Raw genomic sequence first — 20,981 nt, 5'->3', positions numbered from 1 at the left:
GGAGCCGCGCGCAATCTTAAAGTATCCATTCTCGCCCCATTGACGGCCCCAACTGTTAGCGACCAACTGGAAATAAGAAATTAGATATTAACTAACGAGATAAATACTACTTTGGCGTCCATAAGATGCTTCTTAGTGCTTCATATCGAAGTCGCAGACACGGACAAGAACGCGGTCGTAAAATTCAGAATTCTTTAACGTTTATATATGAACTTTTAAACAGAAATAACACAGTTTGTAATATGCGTATAGACTAATAATTGGTTATTTAAAAAAAATAAGCTGGCAATATACCAAGCCACAGCTATATCTAAAGACTATCAATTACAAATGTCAAAATGACATACCAAGATGACAAAGCATGCCCTTGCTTCCTTGATGTTGGCAACAACGTATGGTCTCTTCCCACATTAGGGTTTTTATCCAAAATATTTACCCCTAAGTTTAATAGCGTGAAAATATATAGCCTAGAGCGTGACGTAGGTGTAGGGCTTTTTATTAAAAAAAGAATTATTCAAAAATATGGTGTGATTGCTGTTATCTTAGGCAACAAAGAATTGTGTGTTTACGCTTTATTATAATATTGACGTTTACGCTTTATTATAATATTGATTATAATATTGACTTACCCAATAGCGATCACCACGGTCTTCACCCCAGCCGATAATACGCACGCTGTGGAAGCCTTTTAGCTCGTTGTTGCCATGGTAACTGCGTCTGTACACGCCGTCGCGGTAATGGAAGAAGTCTTGGTACACCGTCATAACAGCTGTAAATAAGAATTAGGTAAGAAACAGAAATAACGTTATAGTAACTAAAATGTCGGATAGCTAAATTCGTTATCTTATCCAGTGAGCCATTACGATTTTATACAAAATACGGTACAAGCAATCATGCCTCGGGCTTCAATAGGAAGCAAACAATCGACAATTTTCTTGTCACTCGAACTACGCTTGTGCTAAAAAATTTCTTCAGGCGTTTTATTACGGACTGGACTTTATTCATACCATTTTACTGTAATAATGGCTTTGGAAATACGGTCAATTGCTCCGTCAATTTTTTTGAAAATGCTTTTTTTGAACTAGGCTAAACTTTCATAAATTCCATAAACCTACTGTCGAAATATCAACAGTTTCGGAGAAATATTGCTGTTACGTTTCTTTCTCAACTTGTGAATCCTCAACTTTATTTGTCGTCATACATCTTTGCCAATAATTCCGTGAACTATAGGATTCAACCTGAACTGTGTTGGAAATCACCGAGTTACGTTTTACATTGTTTGGGATATAAAGGTTATAGCGCATTGACCCACTTTTCGCCCACAAGAGCACCGCACCACCTCGAAATGATTAAGTCAGGTCAGTCAAGAAGCAATGCGTGGTAACCTTAAAACTATTAAAATAAAAACTTACGGGAGTCTATTTCCATCAAAATATTAAGTAGGATGTCGTAATAAAATTATTGCTCGTTTATTTTTATGATTATTCATGAAATAGTATGAATAAACATTTATGTTATGATGTAAATAATTTTGCCTTTTATGTTCTACGAAGTTATGTGTCAATAATTTATGAACATCTAGTTAATTCAATTATCATTGTATGAGTAACATTTGTTGTAACAATGTTATTTTATAACATTCTAATACAAATTCAAATGGTTTATTTCAATTTTTGTTTGTTTTAATACATCTAACACTTCTAAATATTAAATTCCGTCACGTTTTGCTGGATTTCGTTACATGAAAGAGAGGAAAGATATATGTAACAGAGGGATGACAAGGATAACTATAGAACACAGAAAATAATATACAATTGAGTATTGTATTTCTTTTCAAATGTTCTTTTATACACAATGTCTTTTATTAAATTACGAGCTGTTGCCCGCAACTTCGTCCGCGTGGTATTCGAAAACATACAAACTATATAAATTACAAAAAGCTAGGTATCCCTCAGGAACCGGACATTTCTCGAGGATGAAGCTTGTCCCATGTGTACTCCAGACTTTGTTTTATATCTGTGCCAAATTTCAATAAGATATGTTGAACTATTCCCGGGATAAAAAGTAGCCTATGTGTTCTTCCAGACTATGCTCTAAACCTGTGCCAAATTTCATGGAAATCCGTTCAGCCGTTTAAGCTACAAACGCTAACAAACATCCATCCATCCATCCATCCATCTAAACTTTCGCATTTATAAAATTAGTAAGATAGTTACATCGATATATACTGGTGTTTGTAAATATTATCCCGATTGTATTGGTAACGCTATTCACAGCCTACATCTTTAATAATTTTTATGTCAATGTCATGTCTCTGATGATTCCGTCATATTTATGGAATTCCTAGTTTATGGTGCTGACGCAATAAGCACAGTGTACACTTACAAGGACTTTTTTGGCATTTTTTTACATTAATAGACAACCGAATACTAGTTTTTAGAGTTACCAGTAAACAAATAATCCTTACTTCTTTTGAGATTCTCGCATGTTGAAAACAAAAACAAACCGTATGATGTCTTTTTTAAAAATCGAATTTCGTAATTATAAAAACGGCGCCACTGTCTCGTTTAATTGCCGCTCTCTCATTGGTCAAAATATGACGCTTCCTAGATGATATAGTTCACAAAATTTCCAACTGTCATATGATCCTTGTACGTCTATAGCGTATACATAGGCTTGTGATACTAAGCTCGTTTTAGCATATCGTTATTAATGATGGTGTCATGTGGAATATTTTTGTATTCCATTTAAATGGGATACTATTGCTTAACACTTTTTTATTGATTTTATTTTTGGACCTATAATTTAAATAACCTCGGCTTTATAGGTTAACCCTTTGCCTGCTATAGGGTTCGAATTCAACCATATACACAAGTTATTTCGCGATAGACAAAAACTTAGGCAATTTATTTATGTTTGATATCTTCACGAAAATTCCGAGAACATTTGCAAAGTCAGATAACATTGTTTTATATTTTCCGATATTTTTTTAAATCGATAAGATTTTAAACAATGACAAGGTAATTCCATTATCGAAATGTTCGTACATTTGTATTTGGAAACGAATAGATTTCCTGTGATTAAGCAAACATTTATAATTAAACTAGCTGTTCCCATGCGACTTCATCCGCAGAAGACTATAAAAATTTCATTTTATTGTTTACATTTTTCATATTATCAATTGCAAATGTCAAAATGACATGATGTCAAACCATGACAACCTTGATTCCTTGATGTTTACCCCTAAGTGTAATGGCGTCAAAATATATAGCCTAAAGCGTAACGGCAGTGTAGGGCTTTTTATTAAAGGAAGAGTCATCCAAAAGTATGCTATAATTGCTGACATCTTAGGCAACAAAGACGTGTGTGTTTACGCTTTATTATAATAGTATAGATAATGAAAAAAATGCTTGATTTAGGAATCTATCGTATTTAACCTGCCAAATCATACTTATATTAAGAAAGTTTGGATGGATAGATGTTTGTCTCGTATCTCTGAAACGGCTCAACGGATCTTAATGAAATTTTGTACAGACGTAACAAAGTTTTTTTCCGCGTAGACATAGTCGCAGGCAAAATCTAGTAAAACCTATATTTCATTCGAAATGTGACTTTATATTTACGCATAGATAATGCCATAAGAAAAAAGCGATATTAGTTGATAAACTGTCTGTAAAATTACATAACAAAGGAGGTGTCTCTTACCCTGTACTGGTCCTGACTCCATAATATCATACATTATGTCCTTCTCCTGTCCGAGCTTGGCTGGCGTGCCGACCTTGTACCTGGAGGTGCGCCTCTTCACAAGCGGCACACAACCGTCTTGTATCAAGTTACCACGGGGCCTGAACGGACAGCGAGTGACTGACGCCTTGTATGGGAAGCAGTTTTCATCTACTAATCTGTAATTAGGAATAAGATTCATTACTTCAATGAAAAAATCATACTTCATACTAATATTTTTAATGTAAAGTTTAGATGGATGGATGAATGGATGGATGTTTGTTAGAGTTTGTAGCCTACGTTGCTGAACTGACCCAATGAAATTTGGCATAGATGTAGATGATAGTCTGGAAGAACACATAGGCTACTTGGTTTTGTTTTTAATACTACGCGGAAGGAGTCGCGGGCGAAAGCTTGTAATAATGTAAATTAACGTCCTTAATAAACCCAATGGTGGCAGGGAAAAGGTTATCTATTAACGTCTGCTTTTTTCTTTAATTTTGTTTATTTTTTAAAAGTTATTGAAATTAGATCTTACTATTAACATTTTAATATTATAAATGCGAAAGTTTAGATTGATGGGTGTTTTTTAAAGTTTGTAGCTTAAGCGGCTGAACGGATCTTGATGGAACTTGGCACATTTGTCTACATCAAATTCCAAGTTCAAGTTCCATTAAGATCCGTTCAGCCGTTTATCCTCTAGGATAGTCTGAAGGAACACATTGGCTACTTACATTGTTTTTTTTTTTGTTATCACATTGACGAAGTCGCAAGCTAGTTAATTATAAAGTTAACGATCTAATTGCATTGTGTGCGTCAAATGACACTTCACATATATGGGTAAGGTTTGAAACTCCTCGTCTGTATCGAATAACTTTAGTATGACATATCTTACCCGTGACCTCTAGCGAAGTTCCAAGCGACATCAATATGTCCGCCATGACATCCCTGTTGTGCCCTCACGTTGCAAGAGAGAAGAGTTTGTGGACTTAGCACCATGTTCTCAGCACCGTTAGATTGGATTGCGAATCTAAAAAAAATAAAAATATACGATTAGCATCTATGGTTTGACTGGATGATGGCTGGAAATAAAGTGAGTTCACGAGTTAAAAAATTTTGAAACAGGGATTCCCCGAAACCAGTAAAATTTTCTGTTCTAAACGAAAATATTAGGAAATCACTGTTTTAGTCTAATATAGTTTTATTGCTGGCAAGTCATAGCATCGCCAGGGAGGTAGGCCAGTTGTCCAATTACTCTAAACTCAAAAAATATAAAAATTACTACTACAAGACCATATTAGTTCTAACTTTCCCCTTCTAGATTAGTACATAGGTACCAGGATATCATAAGTGTGGTTACTGTGGCATTATAAAGAAAAAAAAAACAATATGATATTAGCATATCGAATGCATTTGAAGTTCTCAGAAGCGATTTGATAAAAAAAAAATCTTAAAGGTCAACTGGCCGTTTTCATTCACACTTGACTGGGCTATGTCTTACTGAATTTTATTCAAGATATAAAACAGTCCACTAACAATGTTCAGTTCTTACGGTCTGGCGTTATGAGAGCTTTTAAAGCGCTACAGCGCTTCAGAGTTTAATTTTAGCTCGAGTGTTCTCGAGCTTTTTGCACCGGTGAAGGTTCTCTGAGATCGTGTTACTAGAGCTTTGTATGTTCCATTTCTAAAAGCTTTTGTAACACGATCTCTTGGTATTCTCGTAACTTCACTACAGATAATGTACATTTATATTTTGTTTGACAAATACTTGTTGATTTGAGTTTCTAATATAATAAGATAGAAATACACACTGTGATGATCATTGTTTTTAATTTTTTTTTAAGGTTTAAGAATTTATTTATTTCCTTAATAAAAATTATAAAATTCACTTACTTAAAAGACTTATTTATATAACATTTATTATATTATACAGTGCATGAGCGGATCCAGCTTTATCGCCAGGGGGGTAACATAGTCGAGGTCAAGAACTTGACAGAATATGTAAATATATTTTGTCAAGCTCTTGACCAAGCAGTCCAGGGGGGGGGGGTCACGATCCCTACGACCCCCTCCCTGGATCTGCCGTTAATACAGTATAATTCTTAATATTATAAAAGATAAGTAACAATGAAATGTAAAAAGTTTTACAAGTAAGGCCGATCCCCAAATAACTGGCAAAAGGAACAGAAGAAGTGAAAATTAAAAAGTTTTTGTTCGCAGTTGATAAGTACGCGATAACCTTAATTTTTAAGTAGTACGAAGGAATCGTATCAAGATTATTTATCTGTGATCCTTCACTTAAATTGAAAGTGAAGTTTTAATTAAACTCAAAGAAGTGAAATGAAAATGAGTACGAATATTATCTCGTTCCATCTCAGTCCAGTCTATACGTTTCGTTGCACACTGTTTATGTTTATTTCGTTGGCTCCTACGTAAAGTACTTACGACAAAAGTGTGAACATTGAAGTGTTTTTACGACCTTGGTAAGGTTGTAGATACATAAACATACAATAGACAACCAAAATCTATAGTTCTTCTATCTAACGTTACTTTAATTTCGCGTAGAAATAAGTATTTATAAAGTGAATTAAAAACAAACAAGATGTAAATCGCTAAATTATGGTTTAGTATAGTCTACGGAGGAGCCGATTTACTGCCAGAGATCACTATCAATGATATAGACTCGGCTGAATTCTTTTTATCACCGCCAAATATATTCTTTATAGCTTAAGATGCATTTTCACTGGAGATTTATGTCACAAAACGATTGTTTTTTTCGTGTGAACTTTAGTCTATTACGTTACGATTTTTTAGATAACATTACGATTTTTTAACGAATAATTTAGTGATGTTTTTATTGTTGACATCAATCCGTCCGATCGCCTTTCACTTTATGTATTTTAAAAATAACAAACGCTTCAGTGTAAATGCACTCTAACAACGTATAAGGCACTTTCACACGTCATTTTTAAATGTTAAGACGATTGGATTGGCGCCAGACGTCAAGGACTACTTTTACTTCGCCGTTGTTTCTTTAATTCATTTTATATCCTTTGGAACTGGCGGGAAAGTTGCTCTATTTATCTGTTTGAATTTAAAAAGTTTCGCTAAGGTCCATAAAAATTTTGTAACACTAAGGGCCTGTCTTACCAAACTGTAAATTGTCTGATAACAATCCAACTTGTAAAATATGTGAAATATCAGATTATGTTACCTTATCTGACAGTGACGTCATTTTTAAGCTATCTATCAGCTAGTGGTGGGACAGGCCCTAACAAGTATAATACAAATCATAATTTGTACAACTTCTACGTAAGATGAACTACAATCACGTGAATCGGAACATACATCGAAGCGTAATGGATATCAATACCAACATAAAAAAAAAACAAGCGAATTGAGAACCTCCTTTGATGTTGAAAAATGTGAATGCTAAACAATTGCTCTTAAGTTGCAGTAGGTATAAATTGTTCTAACTGTATTTTGAAAATTAACGTCCTCGTAAAATAACATCTATCACACTTTTTAGATTAGAGAATTTTCCAGAAACCCAAACATCCAAACTCAACTTGACATCCACCAACGTGCAACCTGTCTGTTATCTTCCGTGTTCTTAATGCATCTAGAAGAATATTCTACCTGTCAGAAGCAACGCCAGCAAGCGACACCGCCCAGTCGGAACCGCACCAGCCCTGGTCTACAATAGGTGAGATGAAGCCTGGCCATCTTGTCCTCGCGTCGAATTGGGTCGGGTAAGGTATATCCTTGTCGTACCGCAGTGGGCCCATGCGTCTCGTTTCCGCGTTCAATGGAAATGTACCTGAAAACGATATACCAAATATTAGGCCACTAATCGACATATAAAATTAAATAAAAAAAAATAGGTCTTTTATTGACACAAAAACAAGCTACAAATGAAGTCTTACATGCATCAGTTTTAAAGCATTTTTGATAAAAAAAACTCTGGTTGTTTTAGCAGCCAGATGCGATAGTTTTTTTTTTATAATATAAGATGTGCAATAGTACGACGATTTAATTTCTTGCACTGCAAAAAATGTAGTTGAAGTGTGATTTAAAAAAAAATTGTTTTCTCTTTATTATTAGGATTACTAACACTAGGCGATAAGCTTTTTTTACTAACAAAATATGAGATTTTCTTGAAATAAAGATTTGTTATTATTATTATCTCTATATATCTTTATTTCTTATTCTCTATATAATACATTTTACAAGAATATAAAAATAAAATAAAATATGTTATATAAAAAAATAGAAGTCCACCGGCTGCGGAATCCGATGACACAAGCAACCAGTGGTCAGGGCTGCAGAGACAGGAACCTCCTCACTATGCGTGCGGTTTCTAAAATAACCGCCTTTTGGATCGGGCCCTTAATCCAACTGTCTAGCGAGAACTTCTTGGGGTGTTGGTCGAAGCTCTTCGCTATCAGCCCATGTGCCGAAACGACTATCGGAATAATGGTAGTCGATTTCATACGCCACATGGCGGTAATCTCGTGAGCCAAATCCAAATATTTTAATAGTTTTTTAGTTTTTATTATTATTATTATCATTAAAGCTAGTAAAAAAGAAAATGTATTATAGCAAAAGGCGGCAAGCTCAGCTAATGCTGAGACGGGCGGCGCAGGCCGTTTATGCGCTAGTTTTCAACTGGCCCCTTTACACACGGGTATTTCACACAAGTTGGGTGACTTAACCTTGACAGGTATTAAAAAAGTGAATAAACAATAAAAAAATACATTAAGGTTACAATTTTAACCTTAAAAAAAGTAGGTAATATGTTACATGTTAATAGATATTTTGCAAGAGAAAAAAAATCCAATATTAAGCAATTAAGCGTCGCATATAGAGATTTTAAAAAAAAATAGATGAAAATACTACAAATAAGAACGTGTAAATATGTTTCCCTTCCCTAGTCTAGATCATGGACTAGTAACGCGTATGCCTTTGTCTTTAAAAAACTTACAGACGCTTTCATATACGTTTTTTCAGCAAAGTCATGGTTACTTTTTTTAGAAACGTTGCCTTTGAGAAGTGTTTGTTAGTCTGTATGTAATTTTTCTTTTAAGTTAGTGCTTTCAAAACATTTAAGTATATCTGGATCTTTAGCATAGAAATATATTACTTATATGATAGTGCATAGGTTATGTATTTTAATTCTGAACGGCCGGAGACGCGGGCAAAAGCTAGCAATAAAAATAAACACTCAAGCAAAACTTTCACGTCATTAGGATCAAAATGGCCGACAATAAAAACGTCAGTCGCTCGTAACAAGACAAATTACAGATACGAAATTGTATCTCGAATTTCATTTACTTCGATTTTGTTTTTTTTTAACGAATGCCCTTAATTTTTTAACAAGCATCTTTAATCTTAAATCGTCTGTTTTTTTTTTCAAATCGGTTTTCGATATTATTTGCAACAGTTCAAAAATCAATTTAATTTCGTAACGTAATCGATATTTGTTTGTGATTTGTTTTGCGTGTTTAAGTACTTGCTCAAATCTCATACAAATTTTCGTGCTAGACCCCCTGAAAACCTTGACATATTTTTTATAATGGTGTCACACTATCACACTAACACTGGGTCAATTCCATCGCAAACAAAATGTAATAAAACCTGATACCGTGAAACTCGACTCGACGTGCCTCTTAATTCAAAGACTAACATACCTAGAAGTGTTATAGGAAACTTCATTAATGTAGTATTTTTTTACCGACTTCCCAACTTTTTTATGTGTGTTACGGCATAACTCCGCCGCTAGTGGACCGATTTTGATAATTCATTTTTTATCCGAAAGGTAATGCTTGCAGGTGAGTTCCATTTTTTTGTTTGATTTTTGGAGTCATAGACTACGACGTAGTTAAATAGTTTTTAAATAACAACGATAAGAGCGGGCAACTTTGACTAAACTTCCCACAACTGTTGTGCGATTGTCGATTGTTTCGAAGCCTTCAACTGTTCAGTTGCACAACTAAAAATCGAGTAGTGAGCACTCCATATAAGCTCATAGGAATTAAAGCGAAACTAAACAGTTGTGCGATAGTTTAGTTTTAGGTGTGCGCACGCTCCAAATGATACTCAGAACTAATTTAACGAACTGCTGTAATTTAATTGTTAACCCACTATAAGTACTAATATTATAAAGAGGAAAGTTATTTTTGTATGTAAAGAAAAAACTCAAAAACTACTAAAGAAATACGGATTTAAAAAAATTGCAAATCTTGCAATTCGAAAATTATTCAAAAGCTTATTTTTTATGTGATCTGTGCAGTAGTTTTTGAGTCTATTAGCTACATACAAAACTACAAGTCTACATAAAATATAATCTTCGTTCGAATTGAATTTAAGAATCTGTATACTGCTTGTAAGTTTACGCACTTCAGACAGATCTTGTCTGTTTAATGTAGATTTGCATATAAATATCTCAATAGAATATTAGTATATTTAAAGAGTAGAAACGTTACACTATCCGGGTGCATACAATGGCCGAGCGACGGGCGAAAGTGGAGCAGATGCAAGCGAAAGCGATTAACAAAAGGCGTTAACTTTCGTTGATTTTAAATGGCTATTGAACGCAAACAAACATCCAATATACATGATCAACTCTAGGTATTAAAGATGTGTTTAATCTATGACAATTTGAATTAGCTACCAAAGAGTAGGTATAGCTTATTCAGAGGGTTCCAGTCGCTGAACTTGTTTTCTTCATTAAATAATTATTATTCTAATTCATTTATTGATATTTAAAGTCCTTTCATATTTATCATACTTATATTATAAATGCGAAAGTTTAGATAGATGGATATTTCTTAGAGTATGACTAGCGGCTTAATGGTTTTCTATGAAGTTTGGTACACATCTGGAAGAACACATAGACTACTCAATTTTTTTAACTGCACGCAATGGAGTCGCGGAAAAAGTTAGTTTTAAGTGAAACTAAAATACGATCATTTGGTAAAATAAGGCCTTGTAATTATGTAATATTCAAATATTATGTATGGAGGTTAATTGTTTTATTATGCCTAATAAAATGTGTAATGTATTGACTTCTAATACTTAATCCCTAATATCCACTGCAAAGATTTTCATTGATAATATTATATAGCGATATTAATAGGTTTAAATGGTTTATAATAATTAAGATCTAATCTGTGATAGCGTATCTAAAATGGCGGCTTAACTTTGTGGCGGGAAACCGACGCGGGAATTTGATAGAGCAAAAGCGTTTATGATTTACCGTTGCGAATCATTCAGCCAGTAGCAAAAAGTAATACTTTTTTCTCTAATTGTTTTTTTTTTTCGATGGAGTTTAAGGTTATAATTTATTGACTGCCAGTGTTTTTATAGTTTGTTTTAACTCGAGGAAGTTTTAAGATATTAAACAAAGAGGTTTTATTTTCTTCGGAGTGTGTGTGTTTTTTAACTAACCCTGCTTTTGTTATTCTCATTTGTAAAACGGTAATCCGGAATTATGGAACAGGAATTCAAAAGTGAAAGTTAAGAGTCGGGGTAAAAAGCATTGTGTACATTTTAAAAATACTTACCAAGTTTGTATATTAGACCTTCTTTAAGTTTTTTATTACGGAACTCGGGATAATTGTATGCCCTCCAGCTGGATCCACCTCTATTGACACCTTCTACCACGGCGTTGCTCATCAGACAGGGGTCATCCTCGCAATGCCAGTCCGTGTTCATAGTGATCGGGTCCTTCACGCATTCACTGTAACAAATACAACAGTTAAAGTGAAATATACCTTAAAACAAACATAACAAGGTACATTTTGAATCGCATTTGTTGCTTGAGATATTTAATACAGTAAAATTGATTTTATTTTTATAGCAATAAGGTTTATTTTAGCAGTCTAATTTGTTTGATTGGGTAATATACGATAGTGTTAGAATCCATCGCATTTAGATTTACTATTGTGCAATCCAGACGATTTAAGGTGTGTTTAAATTTACGCATTTACCTTAATAATTTGTTGATATATCTTAAATTTATAAAGTAAACAGAAATTAAAAATTTTAATGTTTGTAAGCACTAATCTCAGGAAGTACTAATCTAATATGTAAAATAACTTTTGAATAAGAAAGTGTAACTATTCAAGAAGGTTATAGGTGACTTAAGATCCCTCTAAGCCTTTTAGAAAAGGTGAAAAAAGTAAAAAAGAAATCAAGACACATCTTTTAAAACATAAATAAATAACATGTATGATACTGCAACACATATTATAGATAAATTAATGCCTCGTGTGGTAAACGGTGGCCTAACAGAGACTTCTGACGTCATCCGAGGTCCAAGAATGATTGACGTTTCAAAGGACAATCATTAGTGATGCGAGACCTCAAACACTAATAAGTTATTGCCTTGTGCATGTTATACTAATATCCTAAGTCACGGTCTTGGGTTAAATGGTAGATTAAGGACGCAACAATCTTCATGATTAATGATTGAAAAAGGCATCTGTAATCTAAACCAGGGGTTGCGAACCACTGGCCATAAATGGTACACATTTTGGGCACGTCGATGATCATAACATTACGAAAAAAATTATATATTTTTTTATAACATAAGGTGGAAAACGAACAAGCGGCCACCTGAATCCGCCAAAATGGCGAAGCGACCGCTGCCCGCAATTGCAGATGCATTGCCTACCCTCATCCGACAGAGGAGGAGACGCACATAAAGAGGACATTTCCCTCTCCTATGTATCTCCTCCTCCGTCAAATCCACTTCCCCTTCCCATCCTCTCCTTATAAGAAAAGGGTGGTAAAGAGAAAGACACTTAAATTAGTTCTCCGGTACCACACTCATCAGACGAAACACGGAATTGCTTCCATTTCACGCCTGTCTTCTGTGTGGCGTGGTATTACACCGGGCGTGCCGGCCCTGCAGTGCTAAGATGTTAAAGCGGGCACTACCACTGGTAAACGTTGACGTTATAATACTACATTAAACATTTTTTAAATGTACTTTGATGCATAAATGTTCGCCACTCCTGATCTACGTACGAGTAGTTTCTTTTTGTCAGAAATTTACATAACCGATATAAGGATGGGGAGAATTATTAACTAGCGATTAATTTACTTTTTTCTGTACTATAACTTAGTAAAAACATTCATTTCATACTTCTCACAAATCACACATTAATCCAATTTCTATACTTATGTTATTATGTATATGTTCGCAAAAAAAATAAGGCACAATGAAAATTAAAAAAAAAAGTTACAAAAAATTACAAAATGCATTCATGTCCGGTGACATCTTTTAAAACTGCATTCGTATAAACAAAAGAAAAATCCATACTCGTCTCAGACCGGTTCAAAAGTGACTGATGGTTTTGAATCTTGACAAAAAGATGAACGACTTAGGTTGCCTTTGTCCATTCATTAAAAAAAGTAAAAAAGGCGGTAAGCAAAGATCAAGGTTAACCCATTAGTGTATGAACTTCGTTAAGATATTGTAAACAATGTTAATTGTTGTCCGCATTCTTTTGTAATCATCTTTATCAACATTTATTTAGCATTGCTACGGTATTAATTGATAAATAGGTACGAGTTACGTCACTAAATTAGGGTTGTCACGCGTTTCATTGTTTTCGTAACAAGGATGTCGCAGTGTACATCTTACTAATACTATAATTTTTTTTTTATAACATAAGGTGGCAAACGAGCAAGCGGCCACCTGAATCCGCCAAAATGGCGAAGCGACCGCAGCCCATAGATATCTGCAATTGCAGATGCGTCGCCTACCCTTATCCGACGGAGGAGGAGACGCACATAAAGAGGAAATATCCTCTTCCTATGCATCTCCTCCATCGTCAAATCCACTTCCCCTTCCCATCCTCTCATAAGAAAAGGGTGGTAAAGAGAAAGGGACTTAAATTAGGCCTCCGGCAACACACTTATCAGACGAAACACGGCATTGGTTCCATTTCACGCCTATCTTATGTGTGGCCGTGGTATTACACCGGGCGTGCCGGCCCTGCAGTGCTAAGATGTTAAAGCGGGCACTTCCACTGTTAAATGCGAAAGTTTAGATGGATGAATGTTTGTTAGATGTAGTCTGGATATGAAACATAACATGGAAGAACACATAGGCTATTTACTTTTGTTTTTTTTTTTAAAAGCGAAAGCTAGTTTTAAATAAAGTTTTAAAATAAATTTTGTGGTTAAAAACCTAAATAAAATTGACAGTATAACACTCCAAAGGGGTTATTACGAATATTGTGAAGAGAGCGTTTTCGTAACTCGTAACATCATCGTCAAAATTGTATTAGATTTTTGCACTGGCTTTAATGTACACTAACTTTTTTACAATATCGATGACGTTACGAATATATTCTCACAATTGTTTCGCAAACATTTGGAATAGACCTCAGAATCGAATGTTCATAGTTATAAAATCTTCAAGAGTGTAGACTGCCAGATATAATACTTGGGAACAACAAGCAAAAACTAAAATCTAAATGATGTAACCTCAGCCTTTTTACAGACTTGATAAACGATGACATTAAGCTATACAAAGAAAACAAAACAAAACACTACCGAAAACATACTAATAACTTTATCGAGTTAACACAAATTCAAGGAGGTTTTTTTTTGCGATGAGATTGCGCAAAAAAACGAGGTGAATGCACCTCGAGCTATGTTAGACGTTCAACTGCAATAGGGTTATACATGATGTATTTTATTTATAACTATAAACAAATGCAAAAGACTGGATATGTATCTATACTTCTATACTAATATTATAAAGAGTATGTATTTGTATTGAAATAACTCAAAAACTAATGGACCGATTTAAAAAATTCTTGCACCATTAAAAAGCTATATTATTACTGAGTAACATAGGTTTTGTTTTTATTTTTTTTTAATTTCACGGAGGCGAAATTACGAGAAACAGCTAATTATTTATAAAATGCAAAAAATATTACTAAATACGATACAATTTAGTAGATACGAAGGATAGTTACTAGCTTTGCCTGACTTCGTCCTCGTGGAATTAAAAAAAATAGTAAATACTTTATGAGTTTGTGTTCTATATTTCTACCAAATTTCATCGAGATTCGTTAACCCGTTTTGGCGATACGGAATAACAAATCCATCCATCTAAACGTATTAGCATGAAGTCTTATTTCGAAGATGTATATATATATATGAATGTTCTTTTGACAAGATTAAAAATAAATACAGCTTTACTAAGCAAATCATTTCCACTTTTAAACATTTTAATTATTGCTGACAACCATATCAGTTTTGAACTTTTATACCCGAGAAAAAGCGTTCACGCAAAAAATAGGCGCCATAATGTTTTTACAATCCGTTATTCTGTTAGTGTTAATTCTATGTTATTTACTGCTAAATGTGGTAATATAGTTCTTTTTTTATTTTATAGGTACATAAATTAAGTTTTAACTTTTGTTGCTTTAGTTATTATATATTCACGTATTTTTAGTGCCCTTTTTAAAACACACTTAATTGTTATAAATCCGTCTGGTACCATGAGGACAACACTGTCAGCAACTTTCACGTCATTTTATTTTGTTAATCTTTTGGTTTTATTTGCAACTAACGGTTGTCCGCGACATTATCAGCAAGAAATTTAAAATACAGTGTATATCGTCAAAATAGGTCTAGTCGTTTCCGGAGATTGCATTGAACAAACGCGGCTTGAGGTCAGACAGAGAAAAGTCTAACCTTTATGTTTTATCCAGCGCAAATACTTCATGTTGACGAAATGTGTATTATTTTTCTGAATACAGACAACTCCAATTTTATTATAAGCAGATTGCCAGCGAGAAATTAGTCAAAATAATGTACTATAGTTTGTCTAAAAAAAGATAGATTAGTTTGATAAGTGCGGTGTATGAAGTATCGAATTCAATTTGTATGAATGCAAATGCCATACTTAATAGACAGGTATCGTAGTGACGAAACAAACACACATAGCGAACTATTTTGAACTATCTCTATTCGAATTTAATAATTATCAAACTCAAGTAAATTATTATTATTATTTTTTTTTTATTCAATTTAGAGGACAATTCTAGTATTGATTATAGTGTAGAGAATTTAGCGATGACAGAAATAATAGCGAAATCCAATTCGATTACGTACGGCTGTAGTAGCAATAAACATTTACTCACATTATTTGTTATGGTCTTTATTAATTTGAGAAAACAGCGTTTTTTTATAAGTTATAACTATAAATCTATCGATTCCAACTTCTATAAGAATAAAAATGGAAAATCGATAAGATTCATGACTTATTTTACACAACCCATCCCTACTAAATTTGAAATGAATTGTCAAACTAATCTAAATGATTTAGACACACTATAGGACTTATCTAAATTAGTACTACTCTTAAGAAGTAAAAGCTATGGCGCTAGTAAACTCTACTACAAAAGCCACACCTCACACATTCTAAGGCAATGAAATCATCGCTGCAGCTTGTTTTAATAAATTGCCTTCGATTAACATTTAAATAAACTAATGTATTCATTTAATTTGTACAATAATTTGTATACGTTATCGTTATCATATGTTAATTTTAAGAAAACTTAAAAAAATCTTGCGTCACTTGTTAATATGAAAACAAAAGGCAGAGGTAAATACCCTTCTAGCAAGTCCTGGCATAATAGAATACTTCGAATTCAAATTCTACTTTTTAATTCAATATTGCTAGTAAAAAAAACACATTGAATACTGGCCATATTACACTTTATTATGTTCGGTAATATAAAAAAAATAGATTAAAACCTCGCTAATATTATAAATAATAAAGTTTGGATGTATGTTAATGTTTGTTAGAGTTTGAAGCCTAAACTACTGAACGGATCTCGATGCAATTTGGCATAGATGTAGAGAACTGTCTGGAAAAACGCATAGGCTAACTTACTTTTGTTTTATACCACGTAGGCGAAGTCGCGAGCGAAAGCTAGCTAGTAAATTAAAACATAACGGAGATTTAAAGTAAACCAAGTACGAGCGTAGAGCCAATGAAGTCTAGGGGCAACTCATATTAATGGTCTTAATTTTCTTTTTGTTTTATTTTTAGTATCTCAATGGGGGGCAGCTTTGTTCCTTCCTTGGTGAGTACACTCAAAAGCAATTTTAACATACTTTTTTGACCTTGACAACGCATCGAATTGTATGAGGTACAAAATAGATAACGACTTCAATAAGTCATTGTGCATACAGACTGCAGTGGACCTTCGACGATTGGTATTGAACCTCATTGAATGACTGGTTACGTCAACAATTTGTCACCATACCGTAGGAGTCAGTAAGTCATATTGAGTTAAGTTAGTTGGTAACTAAGCAATATCTTAGTAAAGATTATTTACACTAACTCAAATTAATGGCACCCTTAGTTTTAAAAGACTGATTATGTATGTTAATAGGTAAGATTGGCTATTTTAAATAAGCAGCGGGTAGCCTAACTTATGACTGACGTGTGACCAAATCTAGGGGGGGGGGGAAGCTACCAACCTTCCCGGGCGATGCTCAGGGCTACTACCCATGAATATTACAATACCTTTGGTATACTACACTAATGGCCGGTTTCCCAACTACATTTCACTATTCGTTATTGTTTTTGGTTTGATGACTGCAAGAAATGCGTTTCCGAACTACGTGACTTAAGTCAATCTTACACTAGTGGATCACTAGGTAACGATAAAATAAATGGAAACTTCAGAAACCCAGCATAAAAGATGTAAAGGAGTATATTTCTTAAAGAACTTAAATCCTTAATTCGATGAATTTTTTGTAGCAAAAAATAATATGTTACCAACACACTAAAATCAAAATCTCACATATTTTTCTGTAAACTAGAACAGTAGATTTTTTTTTAAATAGTTGGGTATTGGTCATAGAATTAAGTATTAACACACACAAGCCATTCATACCACAAGCCACAAGAATGTAGGAAGTTATGCGAGAACCGCGTATTCCAACAAGACGGCGTCGATTGTATTTGATAAAACACAAAAGGAACATCATTTAGTTAAAGTTTTATATGTTTAACGTCGCACGTCGAAAGGGTGGTCCCTTAGAGAATTTAAAAATGTATTACAGATATAAAAAGTACTTCGAATAAGACCATTTTGATGCAAACTAGAGCTAGCTTCGATCATCAGTTGGTGACACGACGTGTAATACAATTCAATGTACTGCTACATACGAAGACCGAAGAAAGTATGGAAATATTGAGTGAAAGAGTACAAAGTCAGTGAATTGTATATCAGTTTGAGGTAATACGATATCAGAATTACTACTCAATATCATGTGTGGGCGGTCATGGGTAAAGTCGGATTCAAGGAATACAAAACTTATCGATTAGGAATTGATTTACAAAGCTCATATAAAACAATGTCCTCGCCACGATGCCTATTTTCAGAATGTTTGAGGTTCTCTAGAAAGTCGCTCGGAGCGCTAGTGTTCTAATTAGGATCTAATTTCAAATTGATTTCTTCCGATTGCGACATACGAGTCTATATGAAGTCTGAAGGAGAGGAAAAATGATTACTTTTTATTATTAGCATTCTAAGTGTGACAAATCACAAAACCTTTTAATGTTACCGAGCCGTCATTAGATCGTTAATTATTAACTGCTTGTTGGAATGCGCGATGGTTTTGACCGTGAGCTGAGAAGGTCGAAAATCTAGATTCTAGACGCACATTAGTATTTAGCAGCCGAATATAATACAGGTGATGTCATTGAATTTTAATGATGATATAGTTACCGAGTTATCTATACTTCTATACCAATATAATAAAGCGTAAACACACACTTCTTTGTTGCCTAAGATGTCAGCAATTACAGCATATTTTTGAATAACTCTTTTTTTAATAAAAATACCTACACTTACGTCATACTTTAGGCTATATATTTTCACGAAATTAAACATAGGGGGTAAATATTTTGGACAAAAACCCTAATGTGGGAAAGAGATCATAAGTTGCTGCCAACATCAAGAAAAAAGGATTGCTAAGGTTTGTCGTGTCATGTCATGTCATTTTGACATTTGCAATTAATAATTTGACAAATTTAAATAATAAAATAAAATTTTCATAATTTCAAGCGGGTGAAGCCGCAAGGGAACAGCTAGTACTAATATAATAAAGCGTAAACACACTATTTTGTGGCGTAAGATGCCAGCAATCACAACACATTTTAAAAAAAATATTTCTTTAGCTAAAAGCTATAAACTTACGACACGCTTTAGGCTACATATTTTCACGCTATTAAACTAAGGGGGTTAATCAAATGAAAAAAAGCTTCGTGTGGGAAAAGGACCATAAACTACAAGTTGCCAACATTAAAGAAGCACGGTTATTATGGTAATGGTAATTTTGACATTTGCAATTAATTTAAATAAAAAAAAATCAAATATTCGATTTAAATTGACCCGTAACGCACAAAAATTCACGAATAGTTTCGACAGGGCCGAAAGTTTCGGCTACATTTTGGCCGAAACCGAAACTGAGGCCGAAACTGTACCGAAACGGAAACTGAATATTCGGTCGGTTACTAGTTAAAACTACGTTACAAGTATCGATGTGATGTCATCCATCCTATTTGTTTAATTTGAATTCGATAAACATACAAAATGTGATGTCATCGTGTTTTTTTTTTTTGTAGTTACAAAGACCATTTTGTATTCGTATGCCAGTAATGTCGCATTTCCTGTACTTTATCAAATATAATCTTTTTTCTACGTAATGTCGCTTGTAATTTACATTGTTTCTTTTTAGTAATTTTTCATTACGTCTAATATATTTTTTGCATTAGTTTTTCAATTTTATTAACAGACTAGCTTTCGCCCGCGACTCTGTCTCCATTAACAGCCTTAGGTCGTCCACTGCTGAACGTAGGCCTCCCCCATCGATTGCCACGATGCCCGGTCCTGTGCCGCCCGCATCCAGTGCATTCCCGCAACCTTGACCAACGACTCTGTCTGCGTGTAACATAAACAAAAGTAAGCCTATGTGTTCTTCCATACTATCCTCTACGTGTATGTCAAATTTCATCGAGATCCGTCCAACCGTTTAGGCTATAAACTCTAACCATCCATCCATCTAAACTTTCGCATTTACATTATTAGTAAGAAGTAAGATACCTTTAAAACTCTCCTAGAAAAGTTGGATATCCGTCAGACGCCCGTTATTTGAAACTTGTATATTTATGTTTGCACTATAAATCTGTTAATACATGTCACCGCTACTGGAAGCTAGTTTTACCCAAATTCCTCGCAAAACGCATACGATTTACATTATTGAAAGGACATTGACATTACAGTTAGAGCGCGCGCACATCCGAAACTAAATAATCGCACAACGTTTAGTCTCGATTTATTTCCTACTAGCTGTTCCCATGCGATTACATCCGCATAAATTTATAAAAATATCATATTATTGTTTACATTTGTTAAATTATCAATTGCAAATGTCAAAACGACATGACATGATGTCAAACCATGGCAACTTTGATTCCTTGATGGCAGCAACTTATGGTCTCTTTCCCACATTAGGATTTTGTCCATAATATTTACCCCCCTAATCGCTTGAAAATATAGCCTAAAGCATGATGTTAGTGTAGGGCTTTTTATTAAAAAAAGAATAATTAAAAAAATATGTTGTAAATGCTGAAATTTTAGGCAACAAACAAGTGTGTGTTTACGCTTTATTATAATAGTATAGAGTATAGATGAGTATAGAGGTACGCACACTACTCGATATTTACTTGTGTAACTAAACAGTTGGATTGACAAAACAATCGACAATCGCACAACAATAGAAAATATGCATGTAATTTTTTTTTCTTCTTTTAAACGATTCTGCTTGTTATAAAATAACCAGAAAAAAAAATTGACGCGAAAATATTCAACCATTGAGCTAAAAATAATAAAATAAAATTACGACCATTTTTGAGCGACTAAAACGCGACCGGAGTTGTCATGAGGCAATTGACGTCAATCGTCATATTCCATTCATAACATACGCTCAGCTGTTACTTCGATGTAAAAAACAACAAAGTATCTCATTGCTTCTCAACGTCAAAAAGTCAAAAATCGATTCATTTTTATTATTCCTGGTACAAATAAGTGGTAATTAATAATTCTATTCATATTTTTTTTATATTTTACAGTTGCTTTTGATATCGTGTTTACAGTAAAATACTTCAAGACTGTATTTCTATATAAACTAACGTAAATGAACTGTGTATT

At 33.8% G+C, this 20,981-nt stretch overlaps 1 protein-coding gene across 1 annotated transcript in view; it reads right to left on the bottom strand.

Moving 5' to 3' along the window:
* Positions 1-20,981, bottom strand: part of LOC106108197 (uncharacterized peptidase C1-like protein F26E4.3) — a 46,822-nt gene that overhangs the window by 376 nt on the left and 25,465 nt on the right. The window contains exons 4-9 of the mRNA XM_013289295.1: positions 11,289-11,464; positions 7,363-7,543; positions 4,619-4,753; positions 3,706-3,902; positions 630-769; positions 6-66 (exon numbers count right to left, since the gene is read on the bottom strand). Coding sequence (XP_013144749.1) covers positions 6-66; positions 630-769; positions 3,706-3,902; positions 4,619-4,753; positions 7,363-7,543; positions 11,289-11,464 — 890 coding nt within the window. The remainder of the gene's footprint in view (positions 1-5; positions 67-629; positions 770-3,705; positions 3,903-4,618; positions 4,754-7,362; positions 7,544-11,288; positions 11,465-20,981) is intronic.

This window comes from Papilio polytes, unplaced genomic scaffold, assembly GCF_000836215.1.
Source record: "Papilio polytes unplaced genomic scaffold, Ppol_1.0 DF821733.1, whole genome shotgun sequence".
NCBI lineage: Eukaryota > Metazoa > Arthropoda > Insecta > Lepidoptera > Papilionidae > Papilio > Papilio polytes.
Note: the sequence above shows the minus strand (reverse complement) of the source record. Positions and strands in the feature narration are given on the sequence as shown.